General features: G+C 45.1%; 1 protein-coding gene across 2 annotated transcripts; it reads left to right on the top strand.

Annotated features, from left to right (window-relative positions):
* The first annotated feature begins 1197 nt into the window (after positions 1 to 1197).
* LOC146371392 (calmodulin-1) lies at positions 1198 to 13556 on the top strand. Of its 2 annotated transcripts, XM_084952855.1 has the most exons (6): positions 1198 to 1326; positions 5984 to 6014; positions 6770 to 6913; positions 10621 to 10727; positions 11602 to 11737; positions 12460 to 13556. In XM_084952855.1, exons 1-6 carry the CDS (start codon positions 1324 to 1326, stop codon positions 12486 to 12488), a joined length of 450 nt encoding a protein of 149 aa, XP_084808981.1. In that variant the 5' UTR covers positions 1198 to 1323; the 3' UTR covers positions 12489 to 13556. The 2 variants fall into 2 exon arrangements, with proteins under 2 accessions (XP_084808981.1, XP_084808982.1); XM_084952856.1 differs by lacking the exon at positions 1198 to 1326.
* The last annotated feature ends 4277 nt before the right edge of the window (positions 13557 to 17833 follow it).

The following is a 17833-nucleotide window of genomic DNA, read 5'->3' as shown; positions in this document are numbered from 1 at the left end:
GAACAGCGAAAGCGAGGCTCTGAAAGGCGCGTTGTTTTTAAGTTTTATGTATTTGTACTTATTCTGTTTCCATCAAGTGCCACTGCCTGGTGCAATGCAGGTCCCGTGTAGCCAATCGATGGTGCCGACACATGGAGTATAATATTGCAGGTCTGCAGCGGCCAATCAGAAGCGACCTCACACACCGGCACAGCAAATCTCCGGCGTCAACCGGGCTTCCTACACTGGCGGTATGCTTCCGCGACTGCAAACTAGTACCCATATTAGTAAACATACCTGCCCCTAGAATAATAATAACAATGTAAATCCTGAGCTATAGCTGGTAGCGTCAAAATTTCTTGTAATTTTTACTTTACAACTCATCATTATATAAAACCAGTGAAGTTGCCAGACTTCAACTGTTCCGATCTTTTTTTTAATTTAAAGACACAGTATGTTTTTTACCACCACATCGTGAGTTTTGAACATTGAATGCTAAATTTGTTACCAATAATAAAATAAACTTTTGGCTAACGCTAATTATCAAACTGTAGGAAAGGTTTTTACAGTGTTTCCAGATAAGCATCAATCACTGGAGTTCGGTCAAACAATTTACTAGTGCATCCTATCCTCTGAAATGTGGCCTCATCTTATTCTTGATAAAGATGAAGGTGTTAATGGTTTGCTTCACACTCCTTCTTTTCTACTTAAAGTTAATTATGGTCTTTATATGCATCTTAATGGATCCATAAATAGTTGGGCTTAACTTTAATGTGCTGCTTTACTGCTGCTTCATTCAGTTATTGCCTAAAAGCTCCCAAGGGGAACTAACCATGTAAATCTATAAGCAATATTAGTCTGCATTAGTCAGCAAACATCCAAGTGAATAAAAAGTAACATCTAGAAATATTTATTCAGATCATGTTTACTAGCAGGCTCAGAATTTCAACAACATGGGCAGCAGTGTTTGTCTGCATCAAAAAGAAAAACAACAACACAAAACGTAGAATAATGTGTAAAATAACTGCATGTCTGCCACATCCCAAGTTGTGTAGTTTGACACGAGTGCAGGGACGCTCTCTCCATGTACTGCAGGCGTTTTGGTCCCAGTGATTGACGTGTCCACTGCTGGAGGCCCGCGTCGCTGTTGCTGCTGCAACAGCCCTGAATTGAAAATAAGGAAGTGAGTGATCAGTGCTAGTGTGGCGGAGGGATACACGAGGCAATCCCCATTCTAACCACGGCCAATACACTCACTCCTAACCCGCCAGTGGAACTCCATCTAAGGAACGACTACACTCCTAGTCTGCCTCCACAGACCAACAAGCACACAACCCATCCAACATGGTATGTATTGTCATTCATTCCGTTTAGTAGGGAAATGTGTTTTAAACGTAGGGGAAGCCTGCTTATTAGAAGCGCAAACCTACCATAGGTGTATGTTTTCTCTATTTACTGTTTAGTCATTGATTCCTCTTATCAGCTATCCGGTATGCGCGGAGGAGGCGGAAAACGCCCGCCAGGCGCATTTTTTTAAGCTAGTGCATGGGGCAATATGAAGCACACTATTATGTGTTTTGTCTGTCCGTTTTAGTGACTTTCTAAATGGAAATACTGTCCACTTCCAAATGGGTTTGCTTTATGCTTCATAACTGCGCAATTCACACAGCATTATTGGCTATTCGGCTATATGGGGTCAAGTAGCCGCTTCACGGCTGCACGGTGCATATCGAATTAATTCTTGGACTAGTTTAACCGGTATCGGTGTAACTAGCAAGCTATTCTGGGTTATTACGGCATAATTCTGAAGCCACGGGTGAGTTAGGGTGCGTTTTTACAATCCGCCTGAGGAGCACACCTTACCGAGAAGCACACCTATCGTTCGGAGAAACGTAGCCGAGCCATAAAGCCCTGTTTCCCCAGCCGGGAGAAGCGTGTTTGAACAGAGAAGCGCGGTAAATTTCGCGACGTGAACGCAGCACTGGTAATTAGAAGGAAAACGAACCGGCTGCGTTTGCTTCTCCCTCCCTCCATTTTTCTTTCTTTTTTTTTTAAGGTTGCACCACCTTGTTGGTCGAGCCGAGCCGTGTTATGATGGGGAACTGTTGTTGTATCTCGTCAGTGTTCCGCAACGGAAACTGACCATATTTATGTAATTGCAAGGTTATGGCTACATTATACGTGTCATCCCGGCCTGTAAACAACCACTAATAGACGCAATTCCACCTTTAATGCATGCAGCCTTTACTGGTGGTTTATCGTAAGCGGGGTTATCTATTTGTGTTATGGTGGCTGATTTGCCTGGCTCTTTGCAAATTTTTCTCGATGTTATGCAAATGTGGTGCCTGTGTGAGTTGTCCAAGAAGCTCTTTGTGGCGCTTGGTCACCGCAAAAAAAAAAAAAAAAAAAGGCATCAGCAGCTGGAGAGTTCAGTCCACTTTTTCCAAAACCAGATGTTGTGATATATGGGAAGTGGCAGGCTTGCATTACAGAATGCAGTAACCTGAATTCTGTGAGGGGGGGAGGGGAGGGGAGGGGGGGCAACTAACAATTTTCACCAGATCCCTGAAGCCACACACACTCTTGACATCTGCAACCAGCTAACGAGGCAGAGCCTCTCTGCTGGCTGTGAGGAGAAGTTAACAAGTGGAAATGATCTGGATGTGGAAAAGAGGCCTTCGAGCTAATCCATTGATTATCGGGCTTGATAGCTCATTAATGGCTCAAGGAGGTCAAGAAGCTGTAGACCTCCTCCAGCCCCTTTGCTGCAATCAAATACCCCATATATGGTAACAAGCTGTGATGCAGTTTCATGTTGCAGCGCAGTGCAGTAATTGGAGTGTAAAGGGGAATAGTTGTCCCCGTGTATCAGCCGCTCTGAAAAGTTTAATCCACGGCCGTAAGCCCCCTTGTCTGCATCAATACATGCTCTGAAGTGGAAACAGACTCCCCCATTGAGGTGGACGTATCGAATATGTAGCGGGACCGGGCTAAGGCCCTATCCTGTTCCTGTTACGCGCTTGCTTGCTGATGCATGTTTAGTAACTCAGTTGACATCCTATCCAGTGCAGTGAATAATTTATACGCTTGCCGACAACACCTAGCCAGGTCCCGTGTTCCCAGTGTGTGGCGGCAATGAAGTACAATGGAGTACCCGGTCACCTGCCACCACCAGCCATATGGTGAACGGGCGCCCCCATTGCAGGGTGTTGGGAGCCTGGTGTTGTTTACACCATCCATCCTCACTCCCATTAGACACAGCTCGGCCCTGAGGCCTCGCTGTTCTTTTTCTCTTCTTTTTTTTCTGTCCAGCCTCAAAGAGAAGAGGTGTTAAATGCGCTGTGGAGCTCAGTGCTACTATAGAACAGGACTGTGTGTGTGTGTCATACCCATCTGTCAGACTGACAGCTGGTTCTGCACCTTTCACTTGGTGAATGCAGAGATGCTAGCTCAGGAATTGTTAGGGCACCTCGGTGACAGATGAGCAGCAGCAGAGAAAAAAAATGCACATTAAACATTGATAACAGGCTGTTAAAGAAGAAGATGATAGTTGATGGTGTTCTCTTGCGCTATTTTGCATCCCCTATCTAATTAAATCAAGTATGAACATAGGCGAATGCAGTGTTTGTACAGGCCTGATATGGAAGGAAGTGAGAGCTAAAAGATATTTTACGCTGGCCCAGGGAACTGTCTCCTGCCTCCCGCAGTCCTGTTTGGAGTGCAAAGCTAGGGCTGACTGCCCAGGCAACAGTGGGAGTGGTTGACCCACTCGTGCCAGTGAATTATTGCCAGCAGAGCACACCCCATCCCCAAACAAGCCGTTTTTAACACCGGAAGCCTAGCAGCAAACATGGCTGTCCAGAAGACAGTGAGGATGGTGAATCATTGGGAGTTTCCTCTCAACAGTATGCCACATATGGAGAGAGAAGAAGGGACACACAGAGGAGAAAAGGTCTGAAGGAGGAAATATTGGCAGAGGTACAAGTGCCAGGGAGAGGAGGAAGGAAAGGAAGAGATGGGTCAGTAGTGAGCCCAGTGGTGCTGCGGCACCATAAGGCCCCGACAGCTTGGGCCTAAGCCAGGAGAGGTTCCATAGTACTGAGTCACCAGTGCCCACACCCTGTCCGCTTAGAGAGACAGCACAAGCAACACAGCTTGACAAAGAGGGTGACTAAGGGAGGACTGGAAGGTGGAGTCATGAACACAGTGAGAAATTCACACAGGGGTTAATAAGGGACGGAAAATGTAAAGAGGAAGAGAGCAGCAGCAGAACTCAAATACAAAGATGAGACTGAGAATATCGGTCGACCCAAGTGGCACGTCAGTGTCGGGGAGGTTGCCTTTGTCTCTTGACATTTCCTATTCCATCAGATGGAAATGGAGACAGGAGGAGGGCAGAGGCAGGGAGGAAAAAAGCAAAAAGAAAGAAAGAAACGTTGTGTTCAGAGCAGGTTATTGAGTCAGGTCAGCTAATTGTACGAGTGCTCGTGAGGTTCTCCGTGAACCCCTTGATGACTGAATCGATCCATCCCCAGCCTGCTGCTACTGCTCAAGCCGTGAGGCTTCTTTCTTTGGTGAAAAGTTAAAGGTCATCTGGCAGCACATTGTGTGGTGATCTGCTAAATCGTATCCAGTCAGAGCAAATGTATGAAGCAAATTTGATTTACTGGTTTAATTGAGAAAAACAAGATACTCTCACTCCCAAATGTGAACTTCACAAGGGTCAAAGCGCCATAGCTACGGCGTATAGGTACAACTTGGAGGGCGTGTTTGTCTGTACCCAAAGCAAAATTACATGTGCAAACACATAAACACACTGATGGGCTGCAGGAATTCGCTTTGAGGCATAACCGGCTACTCTGACTAATTCACAGGAAACATGGGGGTGGAAAGTATTGGTGTTGAGGAAGAATGCTATTAAAAGGGACTCTGTGTATGTGTGCGCCCTAGCTTACTCTTCCATGTTTGTCTGTGTGTGTTCCTTCCTTGCTGCCAAGCACAATGATGTCAGAGCGTTCTGTTAACAATACTAACAAAAAACCCCAAATCATGTTTTATAAGGCAGAGATTGAAGTGTACCGGTGGGAGTTATCTGCACCAGTAGCTTTGTATTCACACTTTTACAGCTGAAGGTGTTTGTTTGAAATCGCTGGCTCTTTTTACAAACAAGCTTAATAAATCTATGTAAAAGGCCTGGTGGTGGATGCTCGGTTTCAAGCCATTTAAAGTATGTGTGAGTCACTCTGAGCTATTAAGACAGCTCCAGCTGGCACAGCGAGCAGGGCTGGGAGGGCAACCAAGCCGGGCCAACCCGCCAGGCCATTATTCTTGTTACTACGGTTATGGAAGATACGCCGGCACTGATATGTCCTGAAACTACCCCGCCTAAACTTTGACTCCTGGTCTGGAGGCAGCACTTAATCAAATTTATTGCAGTATCTTGTTACCCAGCAGTCCTTCTTGTGAGCACTGCTATGGTGTAGCCTACTTTTATACACGAGGACGTCAGTCTTATGGAGCCACTCTTCGGCTGGAAATTACATTTCATACATCACTTTCATGTAGAGCTTTTATGTGTTAGCTCTGTGCCAGTCTTAGAAATACAACCTTGACGGTATGACGGTAAGCCTCCGCTCTCACTGTGAGCAAAACCTGATTACTAGCTTTTAGCCTCAGTTTTATAGCATTACATTTGAGACTTACTGCCATGTAATTGGCAGTTAACTGTTATGTGAGAGAACAAAACACTATTTTGATAAGAAATATAAGGAAACCCATTTGGAGTATTGTTGTGGGTAGGTTTTGGCAGCCCCAACAGGAGCTCCTAGCTGAAGCCACCCAACCCCAGAACACTGTGGCCAATGTTTAGCTGTGTGGTGGTTGCACGGTGGGGATGATGAGGAATGTAATGAAAAAAACTACTTGAGATTTGCAATCTTTGCCCTGTGACTAAGACTTGTTTGTTTGTGACAATAACAATCCGTTCTCCCCCCCAACCACACAGGCTGACCAGCTAACAGAGGAGCAGATTGCAGGTAAGAACAAGCAGTTTTTCCCTACTTCCCCTTTCCTCTTGGTGCGATGTTCCCTGTGTACTAGTGGATCACTTTCATGCTGTAAAGTTCCAGAACTGAGTAAGGAAATGTCTCCCATTAGCTGTTCTGGCTGTTTCCATGTTGCTTATAGGGAACATGAAGTGAAAGAACATTGAAAGATTCGGCACCCGCCCTCCCTCAGCAGATCATTATCATTTCAAAATGAACAGGACATAAGGGGAAGAACTATTTGCAGCAATCATAAGTCAAGGCTGAAACCCGTGCAGCACATAGACGGTTTTAAAGCCAAGCTTAGGAACAGTTTCAATCACTGAGGCACCTTGATATTCTTAATAATAAATGATGGGAAAAAAGTGAAAGCTGCACAGTTTCTTCTCACTCAAAGCCCCTCTGTGGCTAATTAGCTTGTGTTAAGCCCTCAAGGCTGATGCTCACTATTGCCTATTTTCAATCTCTGGATGGGTTTTTATGGCCTGTAGTTAAGAAGCCTGCTCGTTCAAAAGATAAAAACAGACACTTTTTCCCACTTCCAGTCTTCTGAGTCTTATAAGACTTCTTTGTGCAGTCAGAGCTCGGCACACGTGTGCATTAGCTTTGCAGGTTAGTTAACAGAGCCCCTGTAGTTGAGAATCAGTTGACCTTTCTAGACCCGACCGCAGCGTCCCAACACAACCTATTCTCTAACTGCACAGCAACAGCAATCTAACTGGCGCTCTCACCTCCAACCCCCACAGAGTTCAAGGAGGCTTTCTCCTTATTTGACAAGGATGGTGACGGCACCATCACCACCAAAGAGCTCGGCACCGTCATGAGGTCGCTGGGCCAGAACCCCACAGAGGCGGAGCTGCAGGACATGATCAATGAGGTGGATGCTGATGGTCAGTATACTCACGCTTCATTTCTTGGCATTAGACTAACAAAACTGTGTCAAGTTACTCATTACAATTATGATTTGTCAGTTCAGTACATGCCTAAGTGCCATATAAGGCACGCTAGTGAAGTTTTCTTGATTGGTTGAAAAAGTACTACCCTAACTTTATGTTGACGATTATCACTTTTATTGAGATGTTTTTTTTAACCCCGTCTTTGTGCCATAAGGTGAAGAGTTTGTGTTTGATGTGATAATTGAACAATAATGTTTTCCAAATCCAAAAACGACATAGCCGACTAGAATGAGGGATGCACGTGGATGTTATTTGTGGTACGGTGCGTTCAGGCTACAAAAATAAGACTTATGTTCTAAACCAGGGAGATGGGTTTGAACATTTGGGTTAATATGATCCTTTCCTGTAACGGCTCCACTTTTAATCAACAAAATGACCGGCAGCTGTCATTCCCAACAGAGAAGCAGCAAAAATTACACAACTGCGACTCATTTGCCTAAATACAGTTGGACATAATTTAACTGATTTTCAGGAGTGGGACTTCACCTCCATGCAGACCCCTTCTGGTTCTGTCTATATGTGGACCCCACCCCCACGCTGCACGCTGTTCGTTGTTGTTTTGGTGGCCCACCCACCCACACACCCACCCTCTGTTTTTCAATTCATTCACTTCTCATCAGTACATGGGGATCTGCATCCAGTCCCCAGACTGCAGCCTCAATTCATGTTCACGCCATCTGCCATTCTGCACTAGAAACACTATCAAACCTAAATGAGGATGTGGTCCCAGCTAGGGAAAAGAGGACTAACTGTTTGGAGATTTGTCTGTTAATTTGATTGGATGGTCTAATGGGGTGGGTGAGACTTTAATTTCTAGTTAACATTTCATTGCGTGACTTTAGCGATAAAACCTCTGTTACAAATGGACGAGGGATTAGTTCGACCATCCATAACGGCCCTTTCTCGAAACACATCAGCGGTGCTGTTGCCCACGTCCCTCCCTTTTCTGCCAACTGTCAACCAACTGTCCAAGCCAACTGTCCGGCCAGCCTTATCTCTAGATGACGTATCCTCTCTGTGTCAGCAGTTTAGTCACCGTGCGTTCAGCTCCATCACAGTTGTCAGTGTCACGCATATGGATGTGCACGAGGAGTATTCAGTGCTGGTGAGTGCTGTGTGTCGAAGGCTCAGCGTTACCGAGCCCATGTTGAACCACCGTCGGCTGACATAATTCTTTTCTCCTGTGCATCCGTCCCTGCACTGCAGTGTGAAACAGACATAGTGAGACAGCAAACTGAGTTAGAGGACAGGAATCCAAGTTGTTGGCTAGTAGCTCAAAAGTTGGCCGTCCTTGAGCTGCACAGGATGTTAGCTTTCAGTGGGGCCTTTACCTCAGTGCTGCTCTGTCAGCTTATAGGATTTCGTAAATGGGAGCACATTGATCAGGAGAAATCAATTGCGTCGCAGCTTGGCTGCCCCTTTATTGAAACGTCCTCCCACAATCCTTGATGCCCTCCCCTTCTCTTACACCCAAGAACGAGCATACACACACACACCATCACTAACATCCCCTTGTTCTGCCTCTGCCTCCCTTGGCTGATGCAATCTAGGTCAGACAGCAGTGAAGCTAGTAATGGAAAATAAAAGTGGTTACATAAGGCCTCTCTGCGCTTTGCACATCCAGTACCCACATCAGCAGCCATGGGATGTCAGCTGGCCCACTGAAAATCAGCTTTATTTACCAAACAAGGAGGCTGGGGTAAAGAATTACAACAAATGGAGACAGGATGGAAGGCTTTAGCTAGAGACAGCTCTGTGTCGGTGTGGTATCAGATAGAAATGCTGGTTTTTAATTCGCCACCGCACAGAGTTGAGCACAACCGCATAACCACACATGCTGTAAAACACCCGGGAGCTAAAAGAAGATCACATCATGTTTAAGACAGGATAAACACAAGTGTAATTATGAATTAAATACAAGCTTTAGCTGCAGCACATCACTCGTCATCATTACACAACCCGACCCTTCCTTCCCGGCTCTGGGATGGAAGCTGGCTTTATGATGCAGGAAAATCCAATGACCACACACAAGAGTGCCGAGATGCCTCAGCCTTCTATAGTTTGCGTCAGCACCTCTTATGTGTAATCGCACCATCTCCCACTCGGTTCACTCCTTACATTCTCTCCTCTTCACATCTCCCTCATCTCCAGCTCCCTCTCTACCACCCACTCCCTCCCTCCCTCTCTTTTTTCTCTCTCTTTATCTTACCACCCTTTTCTCTTCCTCTTCCCATCTGCCTTCCTCCCTATCTTCATCCATCTGCTTCTACCCTTCTTCCTCATTTGCTGTTGCAGCTGGCCTGAGGTGCAGCTGTACAGATATCGCTCAAGGGCTACCTCTCTTGTTATTTTCCCCCTTGGATTGTGGTCCCCCCCCCAATATCCATCTCTCCCAACCCCCCAGTGGCAGCATGTGTTTTCCCTTCGGTGCTGCTTGATGTCTCTGTGTTAGATAACAGGTCCTTAGATTGCTACCGCAGGCCATGAGATCGCCATCTGCCCCATCACATTACGACATTCCTTTTTTGATATACACATCCATCCTCTTGTTCACTCTTTAGCTCTCCCTCTAAGGCATGCTCTGCCATTGGTTAATCTGCCCACAATCCCACCCCAGGGCTAATCCTCATGGTTACTTTGCCCTTGGTGTCCCTGACCTTCATTTCAATTCCCTCATAAATTTCTGGGTATTTTTTGTCACTTGTTAATGAAAATACATTTCCCATAGTTCTTACTGATTCTTCAGATCTTGTAATAGATCTGGAGATCTGTTACGTCCCCCACCAGCTTTCCCAGCCTCCTTCTTATGGTGTTATTGGTGAGCCACTAAGCTCCCCATAGAGCCTTGCACTGTCAGGAATGTCTGATCCTTTGGTAATCCTGTCTTGACAACACCTACATGGATATTGATCGATTTGCACACACATGCATGTGTCACTAGCATAGCAGCTACCATTAGCACCATCTGGAAAGCCATCGCTGGTTCACGTGTGCCAGATCTTGCACTTTTTCTGCAAACAAAATAGCAGATATTTTACAGGGAACAGGAGCAACAAAGATGGATAGGAGGGACGGAGCATCCAGACTTATGTCCTTTTCTCGTTCTCCCTCCAGCCTCAGTTTGTGACTGTGGGGCCACAAGAGATCTTTCGATACATGCAGGCTCCTTGAAGGCAAAGCTGCACAGTACACTAAATGTCTGCATTATGGATGACTGCCCATGGGTCCCCTCGCTGCAATCCTGCTGCGTTGCTTATAGCATACGCAACATTTTCCAAGGGCTTCCCCTAAGGAAGAAAAGGAAACACATACATACACAGAGTCACCCTCACACCCCCCCTCCTCCTCCCAGCCTTCAGTAGATATGTTTAGCACAGCAGTAAAGGTGTATGATAAATTATTTTTGAACTGTTCAGCCTCAAGCTTCACTGTCAAAAACATCTTTGAAGAGCAGACGTGGCCTAAATGCTAATATAAATGTTTCTGTAATACACAGCAGCAGAAGAAGGACATAAATGAGTATTTTTGGTGCTTTTCATCAGCTAAATGCTGCGTTGTATTATGTCTACTTATCAGTGCTTGCTTTTACGTAATTGCAGTTTTTTGCTGATTAAATGCGCCCCATTGATCACCCATTGCAGGTAATGGAACCATTGACTTCCCAGAGTTCCTGACCATGATGGCCAGAAAAATGAAGGACACAGACAGCGAGGAGGAGATCCGCGAGGCTTTCCGGGTATTCGACAAGGTAAATAAGCTTTTAAGAGCATCATTAAGGAATTACAGCACAGCGTCCGTGCTTTCCAAGCTGAAGTTTTGGTTTTGGTGGAACAAGAGGTCGACGGATTGTTAAATAAATGGTAAATGGCCTGTATTTGTATAGCGCTTTACTTGGTCCCTAATGACCCCAAAGCACTTTACACATAATAACAAATAAGCCCGAGAATTCAGAGCAGGGAGAGCTTTTTGTTTTCTTTGTCTTTTTTAAGATTAGAGTTTTAGAGGGGGAAGAAATGCAGCAAATGCTTTGGTAACGCAGGGACTGAATGGCATTTGGATGCATGTGGTATGCGCCTTAACCTCTTGGTTATTAAGTTGCATGATAGGCCAGGCTAGTGTTCAATTAAAGCAGAGCTATTCTATTCATTTCCAGCTCAGTGGTTTTTATTTTGGACTCTACTACAGTAGCGTTAGACAATCCACACTTCTAAATAATCCTTAGTTGTCTTGTTCTTGGCCGTTGTGAAGCCCCTCAGTTCCTCCTCTGTGTGGAACAAGCTGCCTTTCTTCCTCCTTTAAGTCAGCCTTCTTCTGATTGGCTGCCCTTCCTAAGCAGAGAGTTAGAACAGCAGGTGGGTCAAACTTTTTTGAGATGACCATATCGGGAATATCCTATTTCTTTGACATGAAGATCCAAGAATAGAATACGAGCATCTCCCATTGTAACAGTAGCCTGTATGTGACAGAAAATAGACCTGATGCAAAGAAAAGTTGTTCTTTTACTTCCTGCTTGCGTAACACCTTCTCCTTACTTACTTACTCCATTTTTACCTGAGCAGTTGTCAGCCTGCAGGGTATTTGTTTTACCGCTTGATGCGATTGTTACCGTGCTCCGTTTCCAGGACGGAAATGGCTACATTAGCGCCGCAGAGCTGCGTCACGTCATGACGAACCTGGGAGAGAAGCTAACGGACGAGGAGGTGGACGAGATGATCAGAGAAGCAGACATCGACGGAGACGGACAGGTCAACTACGAAGGTAAAAGACTGACGAGCGCGAAGTATAGTGCATGCTAAAATGTCACGCTACACAAATAGCTTTAGTTTCTAGGCCAGGGTGCGAGCTTTTATTAAACAGGGAGAACGGAGCGCTTCATTTGCCAAACTGTATTTCTCTGAGGGCGACCGCAAGACAAGCCAGCCGCACATTATATTAGTTATTAGATGGGGGGTATAGATGGAGCCTGCTGAAACAGAGATAGGAGAAAGCCATCCTTCTGAATTATCATCAGTGCGCCAGGAGCCTTTTCACTCTTTCTCCTTCGTCCTCCCTTCCTCCCACTGTTGGTCCCCTGGCACATTACACGAGAGACTGCGCTCATTTTCTAGAAGGCTGTTGATATATTATGAACAGTCCATAAGTCCTGGCTGCAAAGTGCCCTACTTCTACACTCCGACCGGATACACGAAAACCTCCTTTTATTTGTTCACTCTTGTCAGTTTCACCATCACATTTCTCCCCAGCTGTAAGCACAACGCTCGAGCTTTTTAATCACACGGGTTTAATGAGATGAACATGGAAGCTGTTTGGAAAGGGGACACTAATTAGTATGTGTGTTCTGAACCTGCTCAAGTTGATTAAAAAATTAATAAAGCATTGAACAATTTAGCAGGTGACTGCTCTTACTGGCTGTGCCAAAGCCTCACACCCAATGTCCTCATTGTCTCTTGTCCCCTCTCTCTCTCTCTCTCTGTTTGCAGAGTTTGTACAGATGATGACTGCAAAGTGAAGCTTGCCTGCCCCGTCCTACCCCCTCTTAGAAGAAAAACAAACAAAAAAAAGGATAAAAAAAAATCAAAATGTTTTACTTACCTCTTGGAAAAAATGTTCATTTATTCATACTGTTTCTGTATAGAAAATAATTGAATGTTGAAATAAAATATCCTTCTGTCCACACAGGAAAAATATAAAAACATACAAAAAATATCTGCATGAAAATGGTTAGTGATCCTGTCCCCTCCCCCCCGGAGATCAGTTTAGCATCAGTACTTAACAAGTAAAAATAATAACGACAAACCCTGTAACTCCCTTCAGACTAAAGCAGCAGCATTTGGTGAACTCCTTCCAGTTCCATTTGCTAGTGGTAAATGTCTGGGCTGGCCATCTCTTCTTTCTCTCTGTTTTCTGTTCTTCATGCATGCAGCTTGAGACCGGAGCACTAACCTAACCCTCCGACCCCTCCCTCACCTCCGCCCCTCCTCCGGGCTACCAGAGCGTGCTGATTCCACTATGAGCTGTCCTCTTGTTGGTTTGGTACAGTTTTTTGTATTTGGAGAGGAACTCTGTACTGTTAAGATGAGAGAATATAACAGGTTCTAACTCAAGCGTTAAAGTGGAACGGGACTTAATGTATGCTAGATAAAAAGTGGAAAAAACAAAACCCCACAATGTACAAAAAACATTTTCAAATGTTTGGCATGTTCTTTTGTTTTTGTTATGTTATTTGGACGGCCATCTTAGTAGTTGTGCGTCCTGCCCTTTGAAAGGAGGGGGGACTTAAAGAGTCTTACGGTGAGCTTTCTCATTTCTTTTTTCTTATCTTTCTTTTTTCTCGCTGAGATGCAGTGTCTGTCCTCTTTTCTTGCAAGAGAGAATCACTGGCCTTCACTTTTCTTCTTCTGTTTCTCGACTCAGACGTGAGCATAGTGAGGGGTGTACTGTGTTCGCAGCGCATGCCGTTAGGAGTGTCGGCACACCGGTCTTTGCAGATGTTCTTCTGAGTTCAGTTTACATTCATTCCAAGTTGTACATGCTAGTCTTTTTTTTTTTTTTTTCAAATAAAAGACCATGAACTTTATCGTGTCTTATGTCATTTTTCTTATGCTTGATTGTGCAAATGATCTATAAAGACAGCATAATGAGTCTGTATGTTGTTTACCGACTAGACAAATGTGTCAACAATAAATAATTCTGATCATCCTCTCCATGTGCCGTGTCTTTGGGTGGTGCTGAGAAGGACCGGGTGGTGTGTGATACTCCTTTACATGGCGGTGAGGTTTAGGGAGAGCGAGCGCTCGCAGGGGAGGGAGAGGCAGCAGGATGTGTTTGCTTTCCCGCTCAGCCGTGGATATACATACACATCCGTGACGCCTCTTCCCTCTCGAGACCCAGCTGGTTGCTAGGCAACAGGAGCATGCTGTAACTGGGATGTTGGGGGTTTTTGAAAAGGCAAGTGGGAGTTTGAATAAACCCTCCTGCTTTCTGCCAACGACTCCATGTTGGCTTGTCCTAGTAAGGCAAACCGGGCCACAGCTTTTTACACAACACGCACGCACAGAGGCAACGTAACAGGGAGCGAGCTCTGCCATGCCTCAGTGCTACCTAAAGGTCTGAAAGTAAAGCCAGACCTAAACTGTTTTATTATATTTGGACTGTAACTTCACCGTGTTTGGAAAGAGGAAAAGATGTGGCCGCTCTCCTCTCACCAGCATGTATGTCTGGCAAGCTCGAGCTTGATGTGAAGACTTGCCTTAGACATATACATTGAAAACAAAAACACACAGAGGGGTTGGAATCTGCTTTCAAAAGACAAAACACAGAATATTCTCTGCATACCTCACGTCATCATTATCTCTGCTGATCTGGTCTAAATTAGGTGGTATTTAGCTTCTGTGGACTTGCCTTGCCCACGTTAATCAGATAAAAAAGGAAAGGGTGGGTAACAAGTAACAGAGCCACCCGACTACTGCCAGGAACTGGGAAGCCTATCTAATTACAGTCATGATGTTTTATTTGGAAGAAGACATAAACTCGGCTTTCCTGCTTTGCCCCTCCCTGCAGTATCAGATGAGCTAATAGCAACTGCTGTTCAGTTGATTGACAGCTGGGACCGTACCTCGGTTAGTCAGATGCTCCATCTGTGATTTTACTTTGAAAGGAAGATAAAAGAGGTCTTCATGAAGCCCATAGACCAATAAAATCATGAATGGTGGGATAAAATAATGAAATCAATGCGCTTTTGTGAAAGTCATCCCGCTGCTATAACATTAAAACTTTAGCATTAGTCTCATTTCTGTTACAAAAAATTTATTTTTTAAATGTTTTTTTTTTCTTTAATTGAGCCGTAGTCTTTGTATTTCAACATGACATCCTTGGATGTGGAGCTCCTGTTTGCTACTATTATCAATTTCAACTATATCTATATATATATATATAAATGTATATATAGATATAGATAGATAGATAGATATTCAGTTTTGTGTAATATTTATAATTAGAGCTCTTTTGTTACATTTAGTACATTTGAAATATATTGTATTATTTAACTTCGTCTAGTTGTTCTTGGAGCAACTAATAATTTTCTCCTGGAATTAATAAATAAATAAATCTAATTTTGAAACTATGTTACTGTGTCTGCTTTAAGGAGACTCTTTGTGCTAAAAACATACAGCCAGATAACTGCTGCTTCTAACATGAGCTCTACAGTTTGATGCCCAGAAAAAAAAATCCAGGCTCCTGTGTTAAACTGGTTTAATCACCCTGATGTCAGAGGATAATGGCCAGACTGCTTCAAGCTGATGGGAAGGCAACAGTAACAGGAATAACCGCTCCTTAGATGAGCAGAAGGGCACATCTCAACGCACAACACAGCAAATATTGAAGCAGACAGGCTACGGCAGCAGAAGACCGCACCAGGTGCCTCTACGGAAAACCGTGGAGGCACCTTTCATGTTGTTTACTAACATGGAACGGTTTGGGCTACTGCTGGGGGTGTAATGGTGTGGGGGATCTTTTCTTGGCACACTTTGGGGCCCCTCATCACCGACTGGGCCTAATGGCCTACACAGTCACCAGCTCTCAATCCAATACAGCACCTTTGGGACGTGGTGGAAAGGGAAAGTCACATCCTGGATGTGCAGCTGACAAATCTGCAGCAACTGTGATTCTACCATGTCAGTATGGTCCAAAATCTCTGTTGAATGATAGTAGCAAGGTGTACCCAATGAAGTGGTTGGTGAGTGTATAATAGATTTATTTTCTTAAAAATAGTGAATACTAGGAAGTAACACAGTCTTGGAGCCAGTAGCTTTAGTGACTGTAAGCTGTAAAGTTGTGCCTGCAGGAGCCTGTTTCCCCCCCCAGCATCAATCAACACTTAAACGCTAGCAGACTGACAACAAACAGCCACACTGGCTTGTTTGCCTGTAAGCACTAACCAACCAATGAAGAAAAACCAAGCACATCCTCTCAACCAATCCCAGGAGAACAGGGGTGTGGTTTCAGTGTGGAGGCTGCAGGTTCTCTGGAAAAGGCCTCTCCCCCGGCTCTTTGGGAGAGGAAGGGACACCTGAGCACCCCGGGGGTTAAATTAAGAACATCAATATTTCACGTGTAAATGAAGCAGCTCACTGCAGAGGCGGTAATGTGAGAGGGACTGACCGGGCACGGATATCAAGTATCAACGCTGCTGGAAAGAACGGGCATGCTTTTAAGACAGACCTATGACATACAGGATGAGTGTGTATCCTGTATATAGTAATGTGTGTGTGTGTGTGTGTGTTGGAGGGCAGGGCATGGAGCTCTGCTGGTTGGTGTAACGTCCAGCTGTAGTAGCAAGTTAAGGAAGTGGATGAGCGGCGCTGACCGAGACGTGCAATCAACATGAGAAAGCTTCTAGTACTTTCTATAAGTACCCCTACACACACACACACACACACACACACTCGTTTTCACATCTTTCTCAGGACATCGATTTGACATAATGCTTTTCCTAAAACCACATTTTGAGCCTCAAAATTCCACGAGTACAGTCCTCACAAAGACATTTAAACAAGTACACACGCGCACACACACAGTAACACAGGTCCATTTGCACCAGCGTAACGTGCTTCGGACTTTGCTATATCGACCTAAACAAGCATATTTGCCTTCGTGGTGGCTGGAAAGGTGGCAACGTTTTAAAGGCCCACCTGTCTCCAGAGTGAACGGCACAAAGCCACGAGGACTGTAATAAAGAAAGGCAGGCACGACCTTTCAGAGCGGTTTGATCTTTACCCCTCGCGCTCACGCTGTGTACGTACACACAAGCGAACACGCTAATCACTTGGAAACTTTGTGTTTTGTGTGGAGACGTTACCTGCAGCAACACAAGGAGACCTTCCCCAGCTGTGTTTTATGTTTTGCCTTTAGATCCGTCTTTTCTTATTTCACTTCCTTTTGCTGTATTCATGGTAAAAAGGAAAGAGAGTAAAATGATGTTATTGCAGCCTCACTGCTTATTATGGGCCTTTGAGGGTCATTTTCACCGTGCTGCACTAATGACGACTACAGAGGTGCCGGAGCAAAGAGCGAGGGGGGGTTCGGCTGTTCTTGTGTCCTGGACTCTGCAATGCAGCGAGCTCTCCACCAGCACCATCCCACCAAACCCAGCTAAGCTCCCTCTGTAAATCAGTCCCGCTGCCTTTTCAATTACTGGGCCAGCGTCGGTCTCCGTCTCTCCAACTCTAACTCTTTCTCTCAACGTCTAATAGCTCCATCACTCTCATTTTTTTAATCCTCCGCCTTCTCTCGTCTTGTCTTTTCTTACTGTCTCCCTCTCTTGTCCTCTCCCTCCCTCTTTCCCCCTCATTTACCTTGCTCCCTCATCTCTGCCTGCTCCATTTGTCTTACAGTGTATTTTTATGGACTCAATCACTCTTCTAGCATTTTTTCTGGTCCCTTCCTCTTCCAAGCTCCCCACCCACCCCCACCCCACTTTATAGCACGTCAGTGTCACCGTCACCATCTCTGGGTTCCTCCTCATTGGTGCCAGGCCTCCCTCTATTTACCTAGAAGAATAGGCTCATCCATCTTTGATTGTTGTGAAATATTATGGCGGTGTCACGACAACCAAGCCTCCCCGAACCTCATGCAATATTCAGAGGCGATGATATAAGATTCCTGCTAATGAAAAAAACAGCAGGCAATACAAACAGCCCTTTAATAACGGCCCGGCAGAACAGCAGGCTCCCTGTTGAGCTCAGGAGTGCAGTTGTCTGAGACACAGAGACAGAGTGAGAGACCCTGTATATCAGTGCTAGGCCCCTAGGGTGGAGGCACCAGCACCCAGCACCTGTTTGCGCTAAAAACCCCACT

This window comes from Perissodus microlepis, chromosome 15, assembly GCF_051167445.1.
Source record: "Perissodus microlepis isolate ML-2025 ecotype Zambia chromosome 15, ASM5116744v1, whole genome shotgun sequence".
NCBI classification, from domain to species: domain Eukaryota; kingdom Metazoa; phylum Chordata; class Actinopteri; order Cichliformes; family Cichlidae; genus Perissodus; species Perissodus microlepis.
Note: the sequence above shows the minus strand (reverse complement) of the source record. Positions and strands in the feature narration are given on the sequence as shown.